Source organism: Peromyscus eremicus, chromosome 3 (genome assembly GCF_949786415.1).
Source record: "Peromyscus eremicus chromosome 3, PerEre_H2_v1, whole genome shotgun sequence".
NCBI lineage: Eukaryota > Metazoa > Chordata > Mammalia > Rodentia > Cricetidae > Peromyscus > Peromyscus eremicus.
Window position 1 is genome coordinate 145,202,653 of NC_081418.1, and position 26,969 is coordinate 145,229,621.

General features: G+C 41.5%; 1 protein-coding gene across 1 annotated transcript in view; it reads left to right on the top strand.

Annotated features, from left to right (window-relative positions):
• The first annotated feature begins 10,949 nt into the window (after nt 1–10,949).
• The window catches only part of Ptpro (protein tyrosine phosphatase receptor type O), a 215,996-nt gene continuing 199,976 nt past the window's right edge, over nt 10,950–26,969 (top strand). The window contains exon 1 of the mRNA XM_059257172.1: nt 10,950–11,024. Within this exon, the coding sequence (XP_059113155.1) occupies nt 10,950–11,024 (75 nt within the window). The remainder of the gene's footprint in view (nt 11,025–26,969) is intronic.

The following is a 26,969-nucleotide window of genomic DNA, read 5'->3' on the forward strand; positions in this document are numbered from 1 at the left end:
TGCCCTCATCTGCAAAGACAAGCAATTCTTCCTTCCTCAGCAGCTATATGTCATTAGATCCTCAGCTAGTGGTGGCACATCCAGAGGCCCTATGCTGGAATTTTCAAGTCTTTTGGTCTTTTGAAGGCTTTATATGTATCATTCTATATTGCCATATTAACATATTCCATGTTAACATATTCACACAGCTATGGCTGCCGTGAGTTCATGTGTTTAAGAGCCAAGTCCTTCCCAGAGGCCAGCCTCTCAGCCCTCCACCCTATCCTCTGACTCTCACACTTCCAGGCTCGCCATTGGGCTTAGTTTCCCATCAAAGCTAAGTGGTAAACCCCTACTACAGAAGATTCCACACTTTGGTTGTAGAACATAGAGAAATCTGTCTTGAACTGAGCAGAAAAATCTCTCTGCTGACTAGCTTTCATAGGGATAGAAAGTGCCATGTTGGCTTCGAGAGAAGAAGACACCAACAGTCTTATCCAGAGCTAGAGTGACCTGTCTGCCAGTCAACACGTGCCTGCTGGTACAATACTGATAAGACTGTTCATGGCGGTAGCCACCACACTCTCTCAATCAGATTTGAAGCTGGCTCCATTGGAAGGTATTCACGTTTAATAGTGTATACATGGTCAAAGCTCATGGCTAATAAAGCCATAGGCTATAGGGCAGAATCTGTTGATGCTGTTTTGTTAAATAGTCATATTATCAATCTCCCTTTTAAATATTTATGTTTGTATACATAGATTCATACTGCTCTCAACTTTGGTCAGAGAAACTTTTTATTGTACAGTGAAGTGGTTAATGCAGAGACTCCTAACTGTTACAAATGTTGAGAATAAAGGACTGTAAATGTTCAGCTATACATGGAACATGCTCTTTTCCCGACCCAAGATCAGGTAACATCTTTAGAAAGAACAGAAAAAAATTATCACCTTGAAAAACCCAGCATAACAATGGATTCAAGCAAGGCTTACATGATGCTAAAGTTATTAACTAAAGACATAATCAATGCGATGTGCACACAGCTTCAGAGTAGGAGCCTGCAAGTCACTTCCTGCTATTATAAAGAAGGAAATATGCCTTTACCTTGGGGAGCTTTCTAGTCACTACCTCATTCATATAAGAAATTTAAGCCTTCATAACCATCACATAGCTAGGAAATATGGTTATCAAAGCTTGGAACGTGGAAGTTTCACAGCACAAGGGACAAAGAGGCTCCACAATTATAATGTATTTTTGCCAAAAAGGTTTAACACAAATACATAAAATGTCCAGTTCTCACTTCCAGGTTACGATAAATGAGGCATCTATTACCTATGTGAGGACAACAGATGAGTCTATGGGGGTGAAATATTTTGTAGATTGAGGGGTGGGAGGGCTATAAGACTGGGCTAGATGTTTTGAAAAAAGCCACTGTTACAGATTTAAAAGAAAGGGTAAGGAGGGCCAAAGAGGTGATTTGGCCAGTAAGGAAGCTAATTGTCAAAGGACCTGGCTCAGTCTCTGGGACTCACACCAGGCAGGACAACAACTTACTCCTACTGACTCCCCACCCATACACATTGAAATAATTAAAAATATTTTTAAAGAGGTTAGAAAGATGGCTCGGTGGTTAAGAGAATTTGCTGCTCTTCCTGAGGATCTAGCTTTGATTCCTAGCACCGGCAAGACTGCTCATAGCCATCTCTAATTCTAGTTCCAGAGAACCTTCTTCTGGCCTCCATGGGGCACCGTACACACAAGTGACGCTCAGACATACTCACAGGCAAAATTCATAAATACATAAAATAACTTTAAAGTAGACTTAGAAAAGAAATGAATAAAGAATGTTATTGCTGTTGCTTTAAGACTAAAGAAACAGAGCATTTGCAGCAAGTGATCAGATTCTGGGAAAGGTTAAGCAGCTTAAAAAGTCATTTTGTGACTAGTTAGGACAATTTAGATACTGGCCATTAGGCGACACTTTGGAGTCCCTTTTTATTGTTTGTGCCACAGTGATATCAAGGGTCATGAATATTTAAGAGTCAAGAATGTCATAGCATATGTACCATGCTTCCATGCTTCAGAAAAACCACACAAAGAGAACAGACACATATTCTAAACATACACACACACACACACACACACACACACACACACACACACACACACACGCGCTTTGGACTATGAGTAGAGCAAATTATGTGAGCAATTGGTGAAATAATGGGAGGTACTCAGTTGATCATTTTTCTCCTTAAACAGTGCTCAATACAGAAGACATGAAAGAATTATACAAAGAACAGCCATGTGCCTATAGACTAAATCCTTTAATCCACAATGTTTTGCTAAAGTTGTCTTATAGCCCTCCCACCCCTCAATCTGTTATTTTTTTAAATGCAGTTCGAAATTGTAGATGTTAGGACAGCTCAGCCCTAAACACAGCTGCATTCCTCTCCTTCATTAGAGCAGCAATCACTTTTGTTGTATTACTTTTCAACTGACTATAGATTAAGAATGTCTTCAAAGCCAAAGAGAAGCTTCAAATAGCTGAATTTGAAATGTTCTGCTCTATGTTGGATATGTTTGTCTATGACTTTTAATACCGTAATGGTGTGTGTGTGTGTGTGTGTGTGTGTGTGTGTGTGTGTGTGTGTGTGTGTGCATGTTTGGGACAGTCTCTTTATGAAGCTCAGACAGACTAAACTCTTGGCAATCCTCCCACTTTAGTTTCTAGAGTGCTGGGGTAACAGGTGTGTGTCACCCTTCCCAGTGCGGGCAGTGCTGTGGGTTGAGCTCAGGGCTGCGAGCATGATGGACAGGCAGACCCTCTACTCCCACTTAGCCACGCCCCCAGCTTCTGAAGCCAGTCTTTATCCTCATCACTCTATTCCAGCTAGATTCTGGCATGTTGGCAGGGACATTGGATTTGGCCTCAGGGCATGGAGTTGAGGGACACTGGCTGCATGCAAACGTTTGAGAGGTCAATGTAGAGCAGACCATGCAGACAAGCAAACAAGTTACCATGGAAAGGAAGTGAGCAGAAAATAGAAATCAGGTGTGTCTCAAAATGTCAGCAGAGCAGGTCAGTGCCAGAGGTGCAGCTGGAGCCTGGAGAGCTGACATTGGTGCCAAGTGGTGACAGTGGTCACAGCACTGGCCTTGGGTGAGTAGCCACCTGTGGAGGGGGTTCAAAGAAGGTTTAAAAAACTTTTTTTAAAAAATTTATTCTTTGGGTCTTTCATATTGTGCATACCAACCCCACTAATTAACCCATACCTTTGTATTTGCCTTCTGCCCTTGAAACTTCCCCCCAAACAAAGTAAAATAAAATTTAAGAGAAAAAAAGAAATAAAGAGAAAAAAATCTCATCGTGGAAGCTGTAATATGACACAGTGAATTAGGCAGTAAATCCTTTGATCCTTGTATCTTTACTTGCAAGTGTTCATTACAAAGAGTCGTCAGTCTGGTTCAAGGCCTCTGGTTTCTGCTACACTATTGATGCTGGGTCTTTATTGGCACTCCTTTTAGATGTCTGTTGTTGTTCTGTGCTGTGGAGATCCTGCAGCTTTGGGTCTGCAGGACTGGCCCCTTCACATGCTCCAGCAGATCATAGATGTGGTGGATGTTGGGGTGGGCCAACTCATAACCCTGGTTCTGGGCCTGGGTAGTTGCAAGGTTGGTCAGCCTGCCAGCTCTCCCCAGTCCTCACTACCAGGGTGAGCCCTCCATCATTGCCCAAGCTAGTTCACCTCTTGCAGCGATGAGCAAGGGGCAGGGCCAGTTCTCCTGCTTTCAGACCCTCAGGGTTGACTCTCCCACACCTACACCACCAGGGTCAGCTCTACTATGATGCCCAGGTGAGGTGCAGGGCCTACTCTCCTGAGTGCTACAGCTGGTGATGGGCAGGGGCAGCTCTCCTGCTCTTATGACCTCAGAGCCAGCTCTCCTAGCCACCTCACATGTAGAGGTGGGGGGAGGGCATCTCTCCCCAACCTATGCTGCCATATGGCAGATGAGGGGCTGGGCCAGATTTCCCATGCTCATGTTCTGGGGGTGACTCACCCACACCCTAGTCAACAGGGTCAGCTCCGCTGTGCTGCCCAGACAAGGTTCAGGGCCTGCTTTCCTGAGTGTTGCAGCTGGTAAAGGGGAGGGTCAGCTCCCTCACCAGCTGGAGGCAGTAGGGGTGAGGGGAGGAGGGCAACTTTTCCTCACCCACACCACCGCATGGCAGATGAGAGGGGCACAACCTGATCTCCCATTCTCATGCCCTCAGGGACAGCTCACGTATGCCCCTGTGAACAGGGACAGCTCTACTGTGCTGCCCAGTGAGGTGCAGGACCCTCTCTCCTGAGTGCTGCAGCCAGTGAGGAGTAGGACCACCATCCCCTTGTGTTGCAGCCAGTGAGGGATGGGGCCATCTCTGTGCAGCCCTGTCCTCTCAGCCTTCGATGGTATCAGGAGCCATGGACATCAGCATAGACCACAACTGTATCAGGGTCATGAACCCAGACATCACAATGCCCTGGGTGGCAATGAAGCCACCCACTTCAGCCTGTTCCTCACCCCTTTCACCTCTTCAGATATGCCTCTGTCCACAGGACATGTACCATTCTATCTCTCTTTCTCTCCCATACCACACCATACATTTGCTCACCATAATAGTGCCAATCTGCCCGGTAGCACAAGGTGCCTGGGTGGTCCTGTGTTTTCCCTTCAGAGCCCTTGGTGGACCACCCCAGGCCTGCATGTGGATTTCCTTGTCCTCCTCACTCTGTCATGATACTGGGCAGGACCATGCTTCAACCTCAGAGCCTGGGGTGGACTGCTCAGACTCAAAGAGGGTTTAGAGGTTTGTCTTCACAGATGTTTTCTTCTGTCGTCACTGGTTCCTCTCCCCAACCTGGAATTTGAAGACAGACGTTTAATTGTGCAGTCCCTATACCTTGGGAGACCTTGCTCATCCCTTCTTCTCAGTCTCCTTATGAAAACCTGGATTCGGCCCACTTTTTTAAGGTATCTGGTTTTGCACATACCACTCTTGAGTTGAAAACCTTCCATCCGTCTCACTCCCTCAGCCTGGCACTTAATAAACTCCAGTGTGAAACTGCCCTTGGCAACTTTCAAGTCAGGTAGAGTGGGGATGGGCCTGAGCTTCTCTTCCTCTGGCAGAGGATCCAGGATGGAGGCTGCTTCATCTCTGATTCCTTATGGCCCCAGGACTGTGCATGGGGGTTTTACAAACAAGACCTGGCAATGCACAACACCTCTGCCCCATCCCATGGGCTCAGACTTACTCCAACAGTTATCCAAAAGAGAAACTTGTGAAAATGCACCACAGCTGCGTGCTCCCAGAAAAAGACAGACATGGGTCAATCTTGGACAAAGAGTTTGTTGTGGTTCAGGGTGTCCTGCAACTTCTAGTCTTCATGCCTGTACTTTCCAATCCCCGGGACAATGGCATGGCAGGCCTGCACCACAATGGTGCAGCAGAGGACTTTTGGCACCTCAGTCCTAATGCCCTTGAGTGTACTCTTATATTTGACAGGAAACCTGGGTTTCCAGCTTCAGCATCTGCCAATTATCTCTGCCTCCCCCTGAATGCTGTTAGTATCTGTCTCTGTCTTTGTACCTAACTTGTGACATCTTTCCTGCTAGACTGTCAGCTCCCAGAAACCAACTACTGTGTCTTAATCTTCCTATTATGCCCATGATGGCAGGAGTTGAAAAATATATGCTTACTAAATGGCTTAATAATTCATCGATCTCCAATACAAAAGGGAGGAGAATGAAATCATTCCATAAGCTGGATTCTGAGGCTAGATCAAAAGAGATTCTGAGAGAGCTAGTCAGTCACATAATCAGCAAACTGAATTAGACCTAAAATTCCGATTGTTAATTAATTTGAAATGATGTTTAAAAATGCTGATATATAGATAAGCATTGTCTTTTAAAAATTAGACTATTGGAGTATAATTGACATACAAATGGCGTTTATAGGTGTCTGTGGAGCTAACAGAGTCAGTAAAGTGCTTGCCACGTGAGTCTGAGGACCTGAGTTCAACTCCCATCACCCATATAAAAAAGAAACAGGCATGGTGGAGCCCACTTGCTTTAGAGGAAGAGACACGCAGATCTTTGGTGCTTGCTGGTCACCCAACTTGGCCTAATTGGCAAGCCCCAGATTCCAGTGGGAGATTCAATACCAAAAACAAGCTGGAGGTTTTTGAGGAACAACAACTGAGATTGTCCTCTGATCTCCACATAAACCTGTATCAGCACCCAAGAACACACACACACACACACACACACACACACACACACCCCACATACAGCAACCAAATGCATTATATACCATGCATACAAATGCAATATATATCACACACAACATAATGAGTTTGAAGATAAGTTTAGATCCATCTAAGTAAAGTTGAATAACTCTTAGTTAATGCAGATGCATTGAAATCCATCTAACTAGAGTTCAGTGTTTGGTAAGCGCAAACATTGTCACAAGTGATAAAATAAAAATTTAAAACACCTTCTCCATTCCAAGAGTCCTCTATTGCTTCTTCTGGTTGACTCCACCCGCTACTTCCAAGCCTTAGAAGCCACTGACCTGCTTTTTGCTCTGTGGTTTTGCAATTTCCAACGAGTCACATAAATAGAATAATAACATAGCTTGTGGCTTTTAAAAGTCTAATTTCCCTTCAGTTAATACAGTGCCTTTCTCAAAAGTTTTCTTCTAGATCTTTCTTTAGTCTATCAGTAGTGTGTTCTACCTGCTCTCTAGTCAACATCACCTCTTCTTTCACAATTAGATCTGGGAATATTATCAGCTTTATAATTCCAGCATGAAAATTGATTTACTGTGATTGATTTCAAGTATAAATGTCAATGAAATGCCATTATGCCTCTTGGTAGAATCCTTACTCATTAGGGCAGTGCATTTTCCAAATGTATGATTAATGGTTCTATAGTTTGTAGACGGTTTCTGGAATCACCATCACCAAACTCTCTATAATTGCACATTTACAGTCATTTTTAAGGTGATGTTTTTGATGTTATTGTATATTAGACACACAGGAGACTCTAAGTGTTAAGTTCTGTACTTTCAATTTGAGGGAAAGTAAAGAGGGAAGGGAGGAGAGGAGACCACATTTCTACTTAGCCTGTGGTATGTCTTGCTCCAGCTACAAATCCTTTTCAAGTCCTGCCGAGCTAAAGTGAGCCCTCCCACTCTGGATGTTAAAACTTGAAAGTAATGAGGTAGAGCTAAGGAAGTAATTGGTGGCAATGCCTAGAATGACCAGGAAAATATTTTAGAAATTCATTGTTCACAGTATTTTCAGAAGAAACTACACAAAAAAATATAGTACAAATTACTTAAAGCTGTTTGAGGATAATCTAAGTATTAGAAACAAACAGCAATACTCACACAGGGCCAATGCAAGGAACATCATCTAAACAAAATCTGCCTTCCTAATGTGAGACTGCTTAGCTCTCATACGTATCTACCCACACTTTCTACATATGTATGTTTTCTGAGTAGATATTTCTGAGTTATAAAGGCTATGTCTTATGATGTATTATTTCTTTTTCACATTTTAAAAGAACCAACTATATAAGGAGTAAAGTAAAAAAGAAGAAGAAAGATGTCTTAGGTATTATTTATAGAAAATAAAAAGGAGGTGACAAACAATGTCTCTCCACGTGAGAAGGAAAATGACCTTTCATGGTGTGTCCCACTGAGTTCCCAGTGTGGCGAGAATAAGGAGTCTTGGTAGTTGTATCATTCTGCTCACTGAGAGCTGTCAATCATATGCGTTTTAAAGACATAGAGTTTAGGACTCGTCAACACAATTCTTAGGGGTGAACTCAGTGCTCACCAGGAGAAAAGAGCTAAACAAACGTCCAAATAAACTGAGATCCAAAGCACTCACTGCCTGGAGAACCTATCCCATGGAATCTTCAGTTCACACACTTACAGGTCACACATGTAATCCGTGGCATGTGGGTGGCAATCCTAACATCTATTGTGTGCTTTTCAAGTGGAGAACCATTTGGTGATTCATGACCTAAGCTTTCTTTCTCCCTGCAATCTACATAGAGCAAATTATTTGTCCATGAGAAGCCCTCATACAAATAACTGTCTAATCCAGAAAGTGCTGACAGTCTCTCAGGCTATTTCAATACTGGCAGCCAGGACTGTACACGTGGAACCACATTAGCGCTGTCCCTGGGGGACACTGTTGAGCTTCATTGGGCAGCGCAGGGCAGGATCCCATTTGACTCCTCATTAGGGTTCTCACAGGGATTCCGGCTACTGTCTCTGGTTGTTATTACTTCTCTGTGTGTGGGAAAGATAGATGGAACCCACAGAGGCAACAGCAGAGTTTTACATGTTTAGAAAAAGACTGTTTCTTCTGATTCTTCAAACTTAACATCAGTCTTTCAGATCATTAACTACTAATTATTGTTACTATCATTTTCAAAGTAAATAGCTTCTTTCATTTTAAATTCAATGCATAAGGGAATCCATTTTGTTCCATGGTTTGTCTTTCTTCAGGCAGAGTAACACTGAGAGAATGTAATGTTCTGAGATCTCTTTAGGAAGCAACATGGTTGTGATAAGGAAACCTCACAGATATTTTCAGGCATTTGGTGACCAAAATGACTGGAAACACTAATGCTACCTGTGGCCATTCTTGTTGGAGTCTTGAAAATATTTAGATTTAACATATTTTAGAAATACTGCATTGGAAAACCAGTCAGTGGTCTGAGGAAATGTACTGTTGATGATGCCACATACACATTCTTCATGGGAGACTTTGGGCAAAAATTTGCAGTCCTGTTACTGGTTTAAATATAATAACAAATGAAACTATTTTTCCCCCTGTGATAACTATGTAAAATGCTGTTCTCTAGAAGGAACTCTTCTGTAATTACCAAATCAAACCTTCAGTCTTCAGGCCATCTAGTCACAATGCTGCTAATGGAATATTAATAATGCTAATTACTAATGCTTTCCTGGGCAGTGATGCACTAACCACTTAATATTGCTGCTCCCTAAAGTGGTCCATGCACACATCTGTATGAGAGCAAAAAGGCCTGAGCAATTTGTGATTTAATTGAGTAAAGAGAAAGTAAAATGACACAGCTGGACAGGATTATTTAAAATGATGCATCATCATGAAAGTTCCTTTTGCATTTACAAGATTAACATTTGAGCAAAACTCTTCCTGATGCTTAAAACAGATCAGACAAACCTATATTTATATAATATATTTATTTGTACACACAAACATGTACATGCGTAATTAACCTCACATATGTGCTTAATTCACATGTAGACTCTAAAATGAAACTCTATTAAAAGTGTAATTGTTGGCATCATGTGAGTACCACTTAGATCCCAGCATAAGCATCTCTGTCTGGAGATTAGATCACTTTGGAGCCTCTTTGATATAGGTGGAGATAGAAAGCCACTTTCAAAGGCTTCAAAAAAAAAAAAACCATATTAAACCAAAGGCTCGGGAAGTCCAGCCCTAAGGAACCATTTCTTAGAAAGCCCTTGAGTTTGGCCCAGAAGTGGGGAGCAGCGGAAACCTTTCTCAAGAGGGAGGGGGAGACAGTCAGGCCAACACAGGGCAGGCGTGAGGACACTGAATGGAAACATGTCAGGGAGAGTGGGCTTTTACCAAGAAAGCTTCAGTGCCAGCAAGGGGAACGTTCAGTCAAAGCCCAGACCACCATTCTGTCCTCTGCAAAGGATCATTAGTGCCTTGGTTTATGTCTACAAAATTCTCAACCTGAACCTTGAGTTTCCAGCCTTACATCTGCAGGAAAAGGTGAGCTTAGACAACTCCGGTCTTACGGCAGGCCACCATTCCTCAGTTGTGCACCAGAGGATGGGTTCTTGTCTTCCTGACACCTGGTACCGCACTTCGAAGGATAAAAAGGAAGTTCCATTACTTCAGGACACGGCCAGGACCTTTACGTGAAGAAATGACTCCATATCTGAACAGTGCATCCCCCGGTTTATTCTGAGAGCGTTATCTTTTAAAAACTCCAAAGTCAGAAAGTTAGACACGAGCACACTACATGGAACTCACTGCTTGTGATTCTAAAGTCTTGGGTTAGCTATTCATGGATAATTCGGAATATTTAGTGTGTTCATAAATAGAGAGTATATATTACATTCATATTCCAAATATGTGTAAAATACAATGAGCTAAGTGTGCGTAATAGGACAAGCGTGGGAAACTCCTTAACATTGCACTATGTCCTCCTAGGTGAATGTAGGGTGCAATGGGGGAACAGAACTGAGGTTGGGGGCATATGAGCTGAAACTCACCCCCCCCCTTAAAAACACTTAAATGTCACTTGTCACTAGTGACTTTAAGTACAAGGGCAAAGGAAGAGAGGTTGAGAAGGACCCGGCATGAGAGGCATCAGAGGGGAAACCCCACAGACACCTCCCTAGAGGAGACTGGGGAGGTTGAGGCGGAGCCTGGCCTGGGGGCTGCCTAGCAATGGGAAGCAGGCAGGCCCTGGTGGGAGGACCCGAGAGCTGCACTTCAGGAGTTCCTGGCTCTGAGAGAGAACACCCCTGTTGCTAGGGGGCCGCTGAGAGCTGGCTGCCTGCGCAGCCGGGCCGCTCCCTCCTCACGCCGACCCCTGCCTCGCATGGCAACCGCTGTAGCTGTGGCGCAGAGCCTCGCCCACTGCCATCCCCACCCTCTCCATCCTTAGCCATTAAGCAACGCCGGCTCCTGGCACGTTCTCGCCGGACTCGGGCTCAGAAGAGGAGAGCGATCCATCCGGAAGCGCATGGGGACCGGCCAGGCGACGTGCGGCCGCCGGGAGCGTCCCGGGCGCCTGGGGTCTGAGGCTGTCAGCCAGGACTGGTCATTGTGAGCGCCACGGGGACCCGCTGGCGCTGCCGTCCCTCCCGGGTCCCTGGACGCGCCACGATGGGGCACCTGCCCAGAGGAACGCGCGGGGGCCGCCGCCTGCTGCCTCTGCTCGGGCTCTTTGTGCTGATCAAGGTAGGGGATCCCCCCCCCCCAGTCCTCAGGGATGGGGATCCATCCCGCCATGGGGAGCTATGCGCTCGGGGCGCGGTGGCCAGGCGGGGATCGCCAGCCGTGCACGCTTTGTCCTCAGCGCGGTGCTGGGTGGGCTGCGGGTATGCGGGTGGAAAGATGTGGAAGTTTGAACCTTCCAGTTGTCGCCCTTTGTACTCTGACACGTCAGCGATGGGCTAGCCGAACAGGGCTTTCTCCGGCAAAATGAGGTCACTTTCTTTACCGGTCCCCACTGCACCCCAATTCCACTTCACCCTCTCGCTCTCCCCCAGTGGAGCCTCCGCGCGGCTGCTTTGTCTCAGTCGACTCACCTTCTGCGGGAATCACACGCAGGGCGCTGAGCTCCGGACCAGACGCACCAGCCAGGCAGAGCTAGGGCCAGGGTTCCATTGAGGAAGGAATCAGCTCAACCCCAGGGGACGTCTCTCCCTGTCTTAACCTCCATCCACCTGAGGATGCCTGGAGAAAACTCTCCACACTTCCTCCACTTCATCCTCTCGTTGCAGGATGCTGCCTCTGATTTTAATGGTGGAAAATGCAGTTTATAAAATTCACTTTTCCTGTCCTGTTTGGAACGTGTGGCTCAAAATTGCACTTTGAGAAAAAAAAAAGTGAAAAGGAAAATACTGTTTAAAAACAAAAATTTGACACCTAAAGCATGTAATTAAAAAAGAAAACAACTAGTTGTTTTCTTGGCACGTGAGGGGAAGTTAGGAAGGCGTACCCCCTCGCTCCTGCTTTCGAGGGTCTACTTTTGCCCTGAGTTATTTAGTCCCCTTTCCCTTCTTGGCCCAGAGACTCAAGGATGTCTGCAGGTGATCCGGAGCTATCCTTTCAGCACTACGCGGATACCTAGCTAGGAGAGGTCGCCACATTAATGACTGCAAATGTTCCCGCATTAAGGATTCACTTCTTGGTTATATGCCCATTAATTATGAATGCTCCCCAAGGTTACAGTGAACAGGACCCATGAATCCCTGGCAGCATCAATTTAAAATACTCTCTATTTTCCTCTTGTCTTCCCGGATCGCAGGAAAAGAAAGAAAAGAAAAGGGGAAATACCGAGAGAGTACACAAGTGAAGTTTTGAGTTGTATTTGATACACAATTTTTAAGTTGTCAGTCATTATTTTATTTTAAAATCTGATAAATAATAAATGCAGCTTCATGTTTTCTCTGTAGGAGGCTTTTCCTTAGTATACTCCACAGATATATTATGCTTACTGGTTTTTTTTTAATGATTAACGTGTTTTTTTTTTTGTTTTGTTTTGTTTTTTTAACCATTTGCTAGACTCTGCAACAACTAAGATGTCTAGGCAGCACTGTTCATGAGCTTAAGATGAAAAACTGAGGCACATGTTTTCCTGAAAGCAGCAAAGAGATTTTGTGTGTGTGTGTGTGTGTGTGTGTGTGTGTGTGTGTGTGTGTGTGAGAGAGAGAGAGAGAGAGAGAGAGAGAGAGAGAGAGAGAGAGAGAGAGAGAGAGAGAGAGAGAGAGAGAGAGAGAGATCTGAGTTACATTTAACCTTTGGAACAACTTCAGGTCTTTGCTTCATAGTGCATGGCAACTCTAGAAATGAGACTATTTAGTTTGGGAGAAGAGATGGAAAAGACATGATAATGGAATAAGAAAAATTCAGTCAGGGATAGCATGGTGGTATCTTAGTGACTCTAGTAGACTTCCACTCTCTTTTACATAATATGTGTATGTCTCGTTTGCCAGCAAATGTTTATTATGATAAGCTGCACATCATAGCACATACACTGACAAATCTTAAATAAGTATTACACTAATGAGAAAATAATCTGTTATTAATTTCATGTAAGGGTAGCATTTGCTTCATTTTAGTATAAAGTATAGCAGAAAAAGGAAACTCTATAAACTGAATGCCACTCAGCCTCAATCTTCTAAACATTTTCGCACATGCTCTTTGATTGAATCACATTTCCAGACAGTTAAGATGAGATGTTAGAAGTGCTAAATTAGGCATATAGTATAATATTATGAATTTTGTAGTTGGTGTATTACGTGGTGCATCAGGCGCACAGTATAAGCACTTTATAATCTTGAGGTTTTTAACTCAAAGTACTGAACAAGAACCAATAAAATAGATACAGCCATGCACATGGTGGCATGAACATTAAAACAATCCATTATTAAATGTCAAATCGTCTACCGGATCTCAATGATACAACCTAAAATGGTCCATGGGTATGACACAAACTATTCTTCCATCTCCTGTAAAAATCTCCATAGATTTAATTATGACTAAAATTTATTAATGTTCATATTTATATCCTCTATGTGAGCAAATATTTCAAAGAGCATAAGTCAAATATATTCAACTCTGAAGCTTGATCTGCAATTTTATGTTTCTTGTCTCTTCTTTCTTTCTTTCTCTTTTGGTTTATCAGGACAGGGTTTCTCTGTGTAACAGCTCTGGCTATCCTAGAATTCACTTTGCAAACCAGGCTAGCCTCGATCTTACAGATCTCCACCTGCCTCTGTCTCCTGAGTGCTAGGGTTCAAGGTATGTGCCACCACCTCTTGGCTCATATTTTCTAAAATTCAGGTGAATATAAGCTGTGGGAAGCTTGAGGCATGTATGATATGCTGGCTTATAACCATTTTCACTGGGGGAACCTGGAAGGGGTTGAGCAAGCAAGGCATTGTGCATCATTGCTCGGCCATGCTTTAGCTATGAATCCATTTAACAAGGTGCCTCTGATCGTCTGAGCCAGACACTGCGCCTCATGAGATGACATATGCATAAGTGATGTGGTGTACACCTGGTGCTGGTCATGGAACACTTAGAATTATGTATTGATGTTGATGGTAAGCATGTCTGTACAGCTAGAAACAAAAATTAAAGCTCTACTATCAATCAGGAGCCTTCCAGTCTTGTCTTCTGTGTGTGGATCAAATGGATTGCTTATTTAGTGTCTCCCTCTTGTGTGTCTTCCCATAATTCCTACTGAAAACAACCCAACATCACATTTTTACTGCCTTTACTGAAAATGGCTTCTTATGTCATGAACCCAGTCAATATCAGTGCTTTGTCAACTAAGACACAAACTGCAGACTATGACCTCATCAGAATCTGATGTCTGTCTTCCCTGAAGTGTGACTTTTTATGATCAACTGGAAGTTCCCTGCCCCTTCATTAGTAGATTCAGCATGAGTCCTTTCTTTCTTTCTTTCTTTCTTTCTTTCTTTCTTTCTTTCTTTCTTTCTTTCTTTCTTTCTTTCTTTCTTATCTTGCCTACATTTCTTTATTTCTGTTCTTACATGAGATGTCATCAAAGATCATTAACTTTGAAAGGGGTTTCAATACTGTACTTTTTTAAAGGTCTGTGTTTAATTTTATGAATGTTATGATAATGGTCATCATACTCTTATCCAGGATAAATACCTACAATCCATGGTCTTTCTGCCTTTCTCCACTTCCATGAGATCTTTGTCTCCCTATGTCTCTCTGTCTCTGTCTCTCTCTCTCACACACACATGCACACCCAATTTGTCTCATTTTCCTGTGAAAATTTTATCTTGAGTTTTCTGGGGATGGTTCACTGCCTCTGCTTTTGCAGGTAATGAGTGTTGAGCCTTCCCATTGTGAGCACATTCCTATTTTAGATCATTATGATGTAAAAGACTACCATTGTGTGCCAGAGAAAATCCACACTATCTCTCTTCCTTAACTGTAGATTAACTGCAGAGTATTTGTACATATCATGTATGTGTGCAGTATGCTCAAGTGTGTTCATGTACAGGGGGCAGAGGTTGAGATCAGGTATCTTCCTCAGTCACTCTCTGTCTTCTTCATTTTTTGAGACAGAATCTCTCACCAAAACTTGAACTCACTGTTTAAGCTAGACTGGCTGGCCAGAGAGTGGGGTTATAGACACGTTTTTCCACTTTTGGCCTTTTACATAGGCAGTGGGGGTCTAAACTCAGGTCCTCATGCTCCCACAGCAAGTACTGTACTCCTGTAACCAACTTGAATCTTGAGGGTTTTGAAAAGGATCTTTGGGTTGGTACCGTTGCTGTGGTCAGTGGCAGTGGAGCTTAACAACAATGACTACAGAGACCGATTTCTTCTCTCCCTTAGTTCAATGAGTCCAGATCCATGGTCCATCGATGTCTCACTTCCATATGCATATCCCAGTGCAAGATGAGCCTTACCACACAATATTTAACGGTCCTCATCTAATGAATCCAAATACACTATAAATACTTTTGGGATAAAAGTTTTATCTCACAACTTTTGTCTTTCCCTGTATGTTAGCATCTGGCATTAGAAGTGTGATAACTTAATAAACAGGATAAAATTTATCTTCACTATATAAATAGCTTCTAAGCATTCTGAGATATTATAATAATTGACTTGCGAATATGTCTATAAAAGGAAAGCCTGAAGAACTATCATTATAACAGTTAGTCATAATTATAATGCAATCACTACACTATAAATAGTAAACCTTTATCAATCATATACTAATATATTATTAAAATCACAAATTGAAATACAAACCTGTTATTTTTCTCAAAAATATGATGCCCTCAGCTATGCATTTATTCATCAGTGCTTCTTAAACTGTTACTTGATTTTATCAGTTAAAAAGCAGTAATGGGGGGGGGCTGGAGAAATGACTGGATGATCAACAGCACTTACTGCTCTTGCAGAAGACCCAGGTTCAGTTCCCAGTGCCCAAATGGTAGCTCCAACCACCTGTAACTCTAGTTTCAGAGGCTCTGACACTCTCTTCTGGTCTGCACAGGTACTACACAAATGTGGCACAGGTATACACACATAAGCAGAGCACTCATTCACATAAAATAAAAGTAAATAAATCTTTTAAAAATTAGTTAAAAGACTGAAAGCAGCAATGACAACCAGGCATGCCTGTAATCCCAGCACTTGGAAGGTACAATCAGGAGTTCAAGGTCACAGATGATTACAGCACAAGTTCAAGGCTAGCCAGGGATGCATAAAAAAACTGTAGCCATTGAAGCTGGGAATGGTGCTGCATGTCTGTCAACCTGGCACTCACCAGGCTGAAGCAGGGGGATTTACAGGTCATGGCTAGCTATGCTTACAGTAACATGGAACCCTCTCTCAAAGAAGCAAGTCACAATCGACACATTAATGGTAGATGGTTCTCATAAAACCTAAAACTTACTTATATCTGCAATCCAGCAGTCAATACAGGCATACCCAAAGTGGTTTTGGCTTCCATTCCACTTCACTACTCCCCCTTGATCATTATCATCCCTACTGGGTCAATATTTCACTATTCCTAGTGGTAGGAGGCTCTCTAACATTTTTGTGAGAATATTGCCTCTAACAGGCCCCTCTCAGCAGGCTTTCTTGGTAATTCCTGTGGTGGTATTTAACCCTGGGTCATAACCAGTCACTTACACAAGTCCTGTATAGGGACCTGTAGGTCTTAGCTCCTTCTGCTTTAGTAAGTGTGTGAGAGCTTTGTTGTGCATTAACACCAATTGACCTGAGAAGCCAAAGCAAGGAGACTGCGGAGTGCTGTGGTTTAAATGTAAAACATCCCCCACTGGATCATGCTTTCGAATCCTTGGCTGCCAGCTGCTGGTGCTGATTTGAAAGGCTTAGGAACCTTTAGGAGGTGGAGCCTCGCTGGAGGAAGAGGGTTCCTGGAAGACTCTTTGCCCCTTTTCCTGCTGCTTCTCTGCCTCCTGGCTGTGGTGTGATTGGCTGCTTTGTGATCCTGCCTTCGCTGCCATGATGGGACTGTGTCCCTTTGTAAACTGTCATCCAAAATACAGTCTTCCTTGTCTAAGCTGCTTCTTGTTGAGTCTTTGATCACAAAAATGAGACAAGCAACTGCACCCTGTTGTAAGTAGAGGAAATAAGAATGTGTATAGGTTCAATGACATTGCAATCCAAACAAAGACTCTCCTCTTTTCTCTGGCGCTATTGATTCTGGAAAGTTCCGTATGGTTTCTGTGAGCTGTTGAGGAGAAGATGTGAAACACAAACTATAATTACAGCAACAACAAAAACCAACTTTGAAAACCCTCTCATGTGATTCTGCAGCCACTGTTTTTTCTGTCTTCTTTTCTATGTGGGCTCCAGGGCTCCACAAAAGCAAATGTCAGATTATTTTCCCCTTTGTAAACAGTGTCGTCAGCTTCATCGTCAGGGTGCATCATAGAGGTGCACCCATGTGTTCCCACCTGGCAACTGTTTCAGCATCTAACGCTACAGTGAACGACCTTTTCCTTCCCGGGGTTTCCTGGATGCTCGTAGGCAACCAGGCTCCTGTCTTCTGTATTTTAAAACAAAACAAGCAGAAGATCTTGAAGCAAGGCTGAAGAACTTCCTTGATAAAAGGGATTTCCTTCCCTTTCTGTCAGGAAATTGAGACAATAGAAAGGAAAAATGGCAAATGTTCAGGAAACTATTTCACAAAGAGAGAATCAAAACGGGAATGAGGTCTTCAAATTCAAGAACTGTGTTACAAATGATATACACACAGGTAATTTCTGAAAGAAAATGAATTCCAGGAGAATAAAATGAAATTTGATGAAAACGGATAGATTGCCCTCATCTATTTGTATGCAAATACATGGGTTACTTAAAAATTGCATTTATTTATTTTATTATGCACACTTGTGGAGTAAGAGGACAACTTGTCAGAGAAAGTTTGTTTCTTACTGTGTGGGTCCCAGTGACTGAATTTAGACAGTCTGGCTTGGTGGCCAGCTACTTCCCTCCCTGAGCCACTCCACAGACTCATGTGGTGCTTTCAGAAGGCTTTTTTCAAAGAAGAATGAAGTACAATTCATTTTCCTGACAAAACTGTTCCTATCTTAAGTGATAAACCAGATAAATCAATTTTACACTAGTAATTAATTCACAGGCCTTTACTATTAAATCTATATACGTATATGTATGTATTCTTGTCTTTTGCCTACATATACATGTATGTAAATGATTCAAGTGATAAATATGTCCCTTTTTCCTTTTTTCTGGGAAGTTGTCCTCCAACCAACATACATGTTTCACGGTATGCATGCACCCTCATGTACAGACAAAAATAAATGAATGTCAAACTCTTTTCAGACAACTGAGACTTCAGTTTTGTTCTATTTTTTCCTCAATAAAGATCAATGGTTTATGGATGAGAATATGGTGAACCCACATCATTGTGTTTCCGAACCTTCACCTATCAGGACCCTTGGTAGCTTAGTTCATTTTCTGTGCCTTTTAATTTTCTTGACAGAGTAGACTTAACATTTATCAACATTGTTGATAAATCTTTTCCCCAAACCAAAATAGAAGCATTGAGAAATTATAGGAGAGTGATTTGTTGTCCAGTACGTTCAGTCAACCAAACACTTAATGGTCATCTATTAGGTTCCAAGAATTGACTAATGCTTCAGGGAGAGTGGCTAACAGTCAGATGTATCTTTGCAATGGTACAATGTGAACACAAATACAGAAACAGAAAAATGTCACAAAAACATAGTTAGATGTGTGTTCAAATAGAGGAAATGTAAGATATAAGAGGAAAGCATCTTGTGGTTTAATATTAAACATGAGCCACATCCTGAAGCATAGACAGTTTCTTTTTCAACATTAACAGCAAGTACAGCATGCTAATTGAATTAATGCTGTGATCATTAAAATTTTACCCTATAGCTTAACAAACAGATGATTAAATTTTCAAGCAACAGAAATATAAATATATATTTTTAAAGCATATACTCACTCATGAGCTGAAAGTCTTTAAATAATCTGGTAGCAGATTGGTTTATGTGAATGGCCTATTAGTGCATTGTCCATGTGATAAAGTCTGGATTAGCTCTAATTGTTTCCTATAACTTTAATTTCATTTTTGTTTGTTGATCAATCAGAGCCAGAATTAGGATGAAATTGTAACTAAATTATTTATGCTTTCACATTAGTGACTGAAAGCAATGCTTCCCATCACTCCACAAATTTATGATAAGAAATTCCATCTGGTGGTCTGCCCAAAGAGTTTAGCAGGTAGATATGCCTGCTGTCCATCCCAATGGCCCAACTTTAATCCCAGAACCCACGTGCTAGGAGGGGGATAATTCTGGGAAATTGTCCTCCAAATATGTGCTTCATGGTAAGCATGCGCACTCATGTACAGACAAAAATAAATGAACGTAAAGTGGAAAATTCAAATTGCATCTACCAAGTTAAAGAGTAATATTAGAAATTCTTTAGTGAGTAAATTGTTTTTATCGAGTTTTATAATGTTTATTCATTATCAAATCAATATTTCTAGAAACTTCCAAGAATGTATTTATACAAGTCCCCCATGTCCCTGAAGCAGCGTCCTTAGGATACGACACTTTGCTGCATGTTGTCTGTCTCTAAGACTAGCCAAGAGTACTCAACTTAAGTTCATTTGGTGGTCCATAAAAAAGATGTTTAAGAATGTCACTCAGCAATTTCTACCTAATTTTGCAACATATTGAGAACTGAAGTGTAGGAATAAAAAGCAAGGATGTGATGGCGGATTTGATACATGACACACATGTGCATATCTTACAATGGTGTTCCCTGGAGGTTAACTGAGGAGAAAAAAGCTGCCCTTAATGTATGTGACTCCACCTCATGGGCTGAAGTCCAGGACAGGATACAAAGGAGTAAAAGAGGAAGTGAGCTGAGTACCAGCATTTATCGATTGTGTTTTCCGGCTTTGGATTCAGTGTGACTTGCTGCCTCACACTTCTGCCAGGGAACCATGCCTGCAACCACAGACTAGAACTTCAAACTCAAAACCAAAAGAAGCTCCCCTTCCGGGCTGGCTCAGTGGTTAAGAGCACTTGCTACTCTTGCAGAGGACCCAGGTTTGGTCCCCAGCACCCACATGGTGGCTCACAACTGTCTGATATTCAGTTCTGGGGATCCAGTACTTTCTTTTGGCCTCTAAGGCAATGCATACACGTAAAAATAATTCCTTAAAAGAGAAAGAAAATTTTCCTTCTGCAAGTCACTTCCTGTCAGGTATTCTCTCACAGTAGCAAGAAAAACAACGAGTATAATCTTGCTGAAATACACCAAGAACAGCCATGATATTTTCAATAATAAATTGTTATGAGAAAATGCCTATTATTTAGGTGTCCTCAGAATCCTTAATATTCATTTAAGACAGAGCCTTCAGTCAAATTTGATCTGTAGCTGAGGACAACCTTCAGCTCCTGATTCTACTGCCTATTTGGGGAAACAAACCTTTGCAAATGGCTTAACATTTCTAGATCTTAAGTTTTCTATCAAGGAAAACCAAGTGTGGTGTCATGGGATCCAGCACTGAGCTGGGGGTCATCGGGTAAGGCAAGAGGATTACAACTTCCAGACTACACAATGGCATCCTTTCTAAAACAACAAAGCCGAAAGCAGCACACAAATTAATTGTATGCTGTCTGTGATATGTCCTTAGATATCGAGTAATGTGGCTCTCCCCTCAACAATACGAAAGAAAAGCAGGTACTTTGCATGAATGTGCACTGATGCAAACCATTATTTACAAATAAGTTGTGACCAAACTTATTGTGCATTGTGCTAGGGAATTTCCCTTTGCAGTTTTCCCTAATCAAATTATACTTTTTAATTAGTCTCTCACAAGTGGCTACGGGCTTCACTTAGAGTGGTTAGACTACAGGGATTTGCAATATGGAAATGCTGGTATTGTAAAAGCTTCTCACTAACATGATTGTCAGGGCTTAGCATTAAATACCTTGGACTTTAGTCTAAAAATTGAGCTTAGGCATTTGTGGGGTTGTTGTTGTTAATTATCAAAATCTGCTAAAACACAGCTACCATTCAGGGTACCCAGGGTTGAATCCTTGGATTTATATTTTATGTATTTGCAACTCACAGAAGCCTCCAGGGTCTTTAAAGCTGTGTTCACCTGTGTACTATTACCCTGCTGGTTTCAAATCCTTCATTTGATAGAATGTCTTTCATGTTTGAAGGTTAATGGAGAACGTAGGAAGACTATTGAAATTCTTGTTGCTGTGCTGAAGTCTCCAATCAGCCTTTCACTCTCTGGTTTTTCATAGATCTGAAGTAGGGAGCTCTTCATTTGTAATACTTGAAGGAGCTCAAATCAGATATGTATCAATAGCCACAATATCTTTATATTAATATATTGAGAATTCAAAGTAGACATTCTCTATGACAAAAGCAAAAGCAACAGGCAGAAAAAGAAGAAACCTTCTTCCTGAATCACTCCCAAATCCCTACCCTCTGAAGATGTATATTCCAAACTTGTTGTGTGTCTGTATATACATACATATATATATATACATATACATATATATAGTCAAAATTATTAAACTGCTCTACTATGCATGTTCTTCTTACTGAAATGTATCACATTTTTTCAAGGCCTGTGTATTTCAACTTTCTAAAATTTGTTACATTAAGCTATAAGTCCAAGGATCAATTATAGAAGATTTCCAGATGTATTTGCATTAATTAAGGGCATAGATTATCATAGATATTGATCATAAGCATGTGGGGCTGAGGGATTTGGAGAGTAAGGGGGTCGGTCATTGCTTATATGTGTGCTATCTGTGTGTGTGAGCAGTCAAAGAACTAAACAACAAGCAAAGCAATTAATGCTACGTTGGCAGGATTTTATTTCCTCCTTTTCTATTCCAAATCCCCTCATAAGAAACTGAAGAGCATAGACTGTCTTGTGAAAAAAAAAAAAAAGGAAAAATGTTGGCTTGAGTTTGGTCTGTGTTCTGTGCTAGCTGCGAGGCATTTGGTGGTGTACTGGCCTCTTGATGGAAGACAAGCTGAGGTGGTCATGGGTCCCTGTCCCTTCAGTTCCTCCAGTGGCCCAGCCTGCATCCTCCCCTCACCCCACCTTTCCACCCTTGGAGGGAAATTCCTCCCACAAAAGAATGGGTGACACTTTTTTCTTACTTGACCTCTGTGCCTTGAAGAGAGTGATTTACAGAGAGCTGAATGGCTGGTCCCAGCTAAGCTCACTGTATGCCTGCAGTTTACTGAGTACGGCCTTTGGGATGGGCCTGTGACTGAAGCTAGAAGACTCAGGACCTAGCCATATTACGGACTGGAAACTAGCCATGGGCATGGCTCTGTGACATGAGCTCAGCTCTTGCCCTCAGCCATAAAACTGTCAGAGAGAATTGTGTTATATGTGAGAAGAAGCAGACAGAGGCATAAGAAACTTCGGCAAAACTCTCCTTTATTGCAAGGAGATGGATCTCATCTCTCAGACTCCACAGAGTCACTCACAGATATACAGGAGAGCCACAAGAGAGCAACCCGCTGAAATCCAGTCCCACCACAGCTGAGCAGGCAAATCAGTAATGCTCTCAAGGTCACTGGAGAATCAGAATCACAGTGATTATGTAATTTGTCACACCAACTGGAGCACTTCTGTGAGCAAAGAGATCATTATGCTGGGACAGCGGACATAAATTGACCTGTTCTGGGAAAACCAGGATAAATGGTTTCCTTCCTGAACTTACTAACAGACATTGTTTTATAAACTGTGTTTTTACTGTCTCCTCACTATTGCCACCCAATTCTGAAACTTTTATCTTAAACAACAGCTAGCCGTGTTAGAGGGATCATAATGTACCTCAATAAACTAAAACTTGCTCCTGGAAGTTTGTACCAGCCAGACACTGAAGACAGTAATAATGCCCTTTGGTGTGGGGATGGTTAAAACTTGTGGCCCATCCATTCAGTGTATGGCAATGAAGATGTACACTGATGCACACAGTTAACTTCACCTAATAAAGGTATTCTTATTGAAAAAAAAAACAGTCTTAAAAGATGGCAGTTGGTCTGGTTATATTTATGTAATATTCTTGAAATAGCAAAGTCATGGAGCTGGGGAATCAAGTCCTGTTTACCAAGGATGGAGAGATGGTGTATGTACCTATAAAAGGGCAGCTCAAGGAAGTCTTGTGATGTGGATACATATATATATATATATATATATATATATATATTATACATAATATATATATATTATCATAGTGACAATTTCCCTAAACCATATATACTTGTAAGATGTAGACATGTCAGCGTCCCTGCACCCCAACATGTATGTATGCATGAGCACATGTACCGTTGGTGAAATCTGAATGATTTGTGCCAATGACAGTTTCATAGTTTTGGTATTTTCTTATTTTGATAGGCAACATTGTTACCACTGGAGGAGGCTAAGTGAAAGGTGTATGGCCCTTTTCTATACATTTATTTGAAACTTATGTGTGTGTAGAGGGGCATGTATGTTGGTGTACATATGTGGGTGTTCAAGTATGCTCACCTGCGTGTAGGGGCAGGGGAAAGGTCAACTCTGGTATTTTCGTCTATCACTCTCTATTTTATTTTTTGAGACAGGGTATCTTACTGAACATGGGGCCTGCCTTGTAGACTAAGCTAGCTGGCCAGGCGAACCCACTGTATCTACCTACTGCCACTCCCTCCCCTGCAATGCTGGAGTTACAGATGTGCACATCCATGCTCAGCTTTCACTCACAGAGCCATTGCCCTAGTCATTATTTCCAACCTTCTGTAAGTCCTTAATTATTTCAGAGTTAAACTTTAGTGCTTTTTTTGTATATATTGAGGTTTTTTTTGTGCCCACCAGTTTGCTAAATATTTTAACTTAGTAGCTGACAGACATAACCTCTCATCTACAGCAACTCAGGAAGAAAATAATTACATTGACAGGGAAATGAGGCTATCTGAATAAATGTATAATATTTTAGGAAAATACGTACAAAATAGGAAAGGACCTTAAAATATTACTAGCTTGCAGACTCAAATTGATTGTGAAGCAGGTTGCATATTTCACTACACTTTACAAGACTTGTAAACCCTGAAAGGACGAGAGTTAAGACAGCCCCACTCATTAACATGCACATCAACACTAAAGACACATTTCAATGACTTCAGAGAATCAGTGAAATTGACGTCATAGATGTCACCATGGTAGTATGCAAATAGAATAGATGATTGATTGACAAAGAATAGTCTGTTCTTCAAGGGGTTGTTTTATAGTGTATCAGGAAATTATACAAAATAAACTCGAATTAAATAGAAAGTAGACAAGTTTCTCAACTTTGAGTGAAATATGGGGTGGTTGGAGAATTTTTGAGGAAGAATATATGTTTATTTAAAGCATTCTTCCTCAAATGTACTCAACTTCTCCAGGAAGGAAGACATTGTACTCATTTTCAAGACATGAAATAAAGTGTGTCATCAGGAAATCTGTGCTGTAAATGAAGGTAACGTGGACACATAAAATCTTAAGGGATACTGTATGAGAATACTGTAAAAGCCTAGGAACAGTGGCTTACTAACCCACAGATGAGTGAGAGAGCAGTATGCACTAGTAAAGGACAGGCACACAGGCTTGAAGGGGCGTTTGTTTTATAAAGACATAAATGTCCATGTGAGTCCTGTTCAGTAGATTTGATAGCAATTGATTAAGGAAAATCTTTCATATTGAAGCAATGAGGAATACCAATAACCACATTTGTAAGGAGAGTAAGGTATGTAAGTTAATGTGGAATGATGTAGGAAATACACAAAATACCCAAGGACCTTAATAAAACACTATCAGTGACATTCAAGTTTATTATGCAGCTAGCTGCAGGTTGAACTATACTGTCACCAGATTAATCTAGGGGTGAGAAGACTCAGTCAGGTTTAGGAGGCTTCATCCAGATCGGTGGATGGATTCACATCCCGAAGAGGGCGAGAATTTGGAAGTGAGAGTGTAGAGAGTTTGTATTCTCTGCTGCTTCTTCTCTGCAGCCACACAGGCACACATTAAGATGCACTTTGGCTCTTCAGTGGCATGCAGGAAAAATTATCATACCTCATTTTAGCTTTAATTGCTTTTATAATTCTGAATTTGCTGTTAAATGCAAATGCTTAATTCTAAATATGCACTCTCTGTCTTAATTAGATAAAATAATCCTCTGTTGCTTGGGTAGTTCCATAAATTAGTCCCTAGACTTAAACTCTCCTGGATCCTGTTGTTTCTACATTAATCTGTAGCCACTCTTACGGACAAATGAGAAATAAATGGATTTTTCCAGACTCATGTTGTAACTGCTGGCATGCTTTCAAATTTATTTCCTTTGGATGTGACTAAAAATTGCTCTTGTGACCATAATAATTATAATTTGTGTTAATATGCTCTTATAATTGTGAAATTTCCTCTACAGGTTTTTTCTTTATTTAAAGCCATGAGTTAAAATTACATTCTTTCAGTCTCAGATAAATAGTGAATACAGCAGTACTACCGTACAGTCAGCCCTCTATCTGTGGGTGTCCACATCTCTGGGCTTGTCCAACCCCAAGTTGGAAATATTCAGAAGAACATCGTGTCTCTGCTGACCATGTACCGACACTTTTTCCTATCACTACTCCAGAAGAAAGTCAGTATAAAAACTATCTAATATTTACATCAATTAGCTGTTATAAGTAGTGAGAGATTACTAAAAATATGTAGAAGGGTGTACCTAGGTTACATTCAGACGTTATACCATTTAGATATTCTACCATTTATAGATTCTGGTCCTTGGACCAATCCCTTTGGGAAATCAGGAGCCAGTTGCGAACATAAATGCTAACTCAGAAATAAAGTTTCTACAAATAGGGTCATATCGGTTGGTCCCAAAGGAATCAAGCAACTGAATAACTAACAGAAATCAGACGATAAATCCTTCTAAGCTAAACTGCCTTATTCATAAGAATGGTGACGATACTGATGCCACCATGGCTTAGTACTCAGGACTTTCTCCATAGTTTCCATTGCAAAGCTTTCTACATCGTTATCACTGTCCCACTAATGGGGAAACTGAGTTTTGGAGATGTTCAGAAGGAGCAAAAATGAGCTCCTGGTCTCCACATGGTGTAGATGAATGCTACATCACATTGCTTCCTCTGGCATGTTCTCACTTCCCCGTCCACCAGCTTACCTTCTCTCTCTTTCTCACTCCTACTTCAGAAGTGTCTTGAGACTCCTGTGACAGAATCAACTCTTAAGTCCATTTGTGAGCCCTGACATTTGGACAGAAATAGGTCAAGGGTTCTTCCTGGCAACAGTTCTTGGTCACCCAAGATCTTCCTTGTGGTTTTTCATTTTGCCCACCAATCTGACAGTCACGTGTTTCCAGACCCAAGCCTGCTGTCAGGTTTTTATAAGTTCACACATATTAGGTTTATGCTTTCACTCACCACCTCCTTAGTTTGGTGTACACACATGATGCTTCTACACTTTCTGAATAATTACACAGAGCTGAACTGTAATATGCTGGGGTGGAAGATGCCCGATCTCAATGATTGTACATTCAGACCTTCTACAGTCCAAGACATAAGCAGGCAGGTAGACTTGAGAGTCTGTGGCTTCCTAGCTTTGTGTGCCTTTTCCCCTTCAACCAGGCCTGTTCCTTTAAGAAAGGACAACAACATTTTAACACTAATGTCTTCCTTTTGATTGCATTAGGTTTGCAAATTAAACCGATTAATGGTGGCGTTCAGTGCAGGTCTCAGCTCTTCTGTTTAGTACTCTTATCTGACAACGTGTAAATAGAAGACATAATTAATTACTCACGACTTGCATGTCAAGTTGAATAAAAAATCACATCCCTGGGAGGCCCGTTATTACATATCTGACTGTTCTGTAAAATTGGTTTCATGAAGATGAAGCATACCTGGAGATAAGGGTTTTGTTTGTTTTCCTATCCATTTTATTTAATTTATTAGAGTGTCTTTTAAAAGATGTAGAAGAAAAACATGACCTGCTAACACAATTTTAAGAAGCTTATTGCATTTGCCCAGGGATGGTTATTTTTCATTTTGTTTTAAAAATACATTTTTCAGTTAATC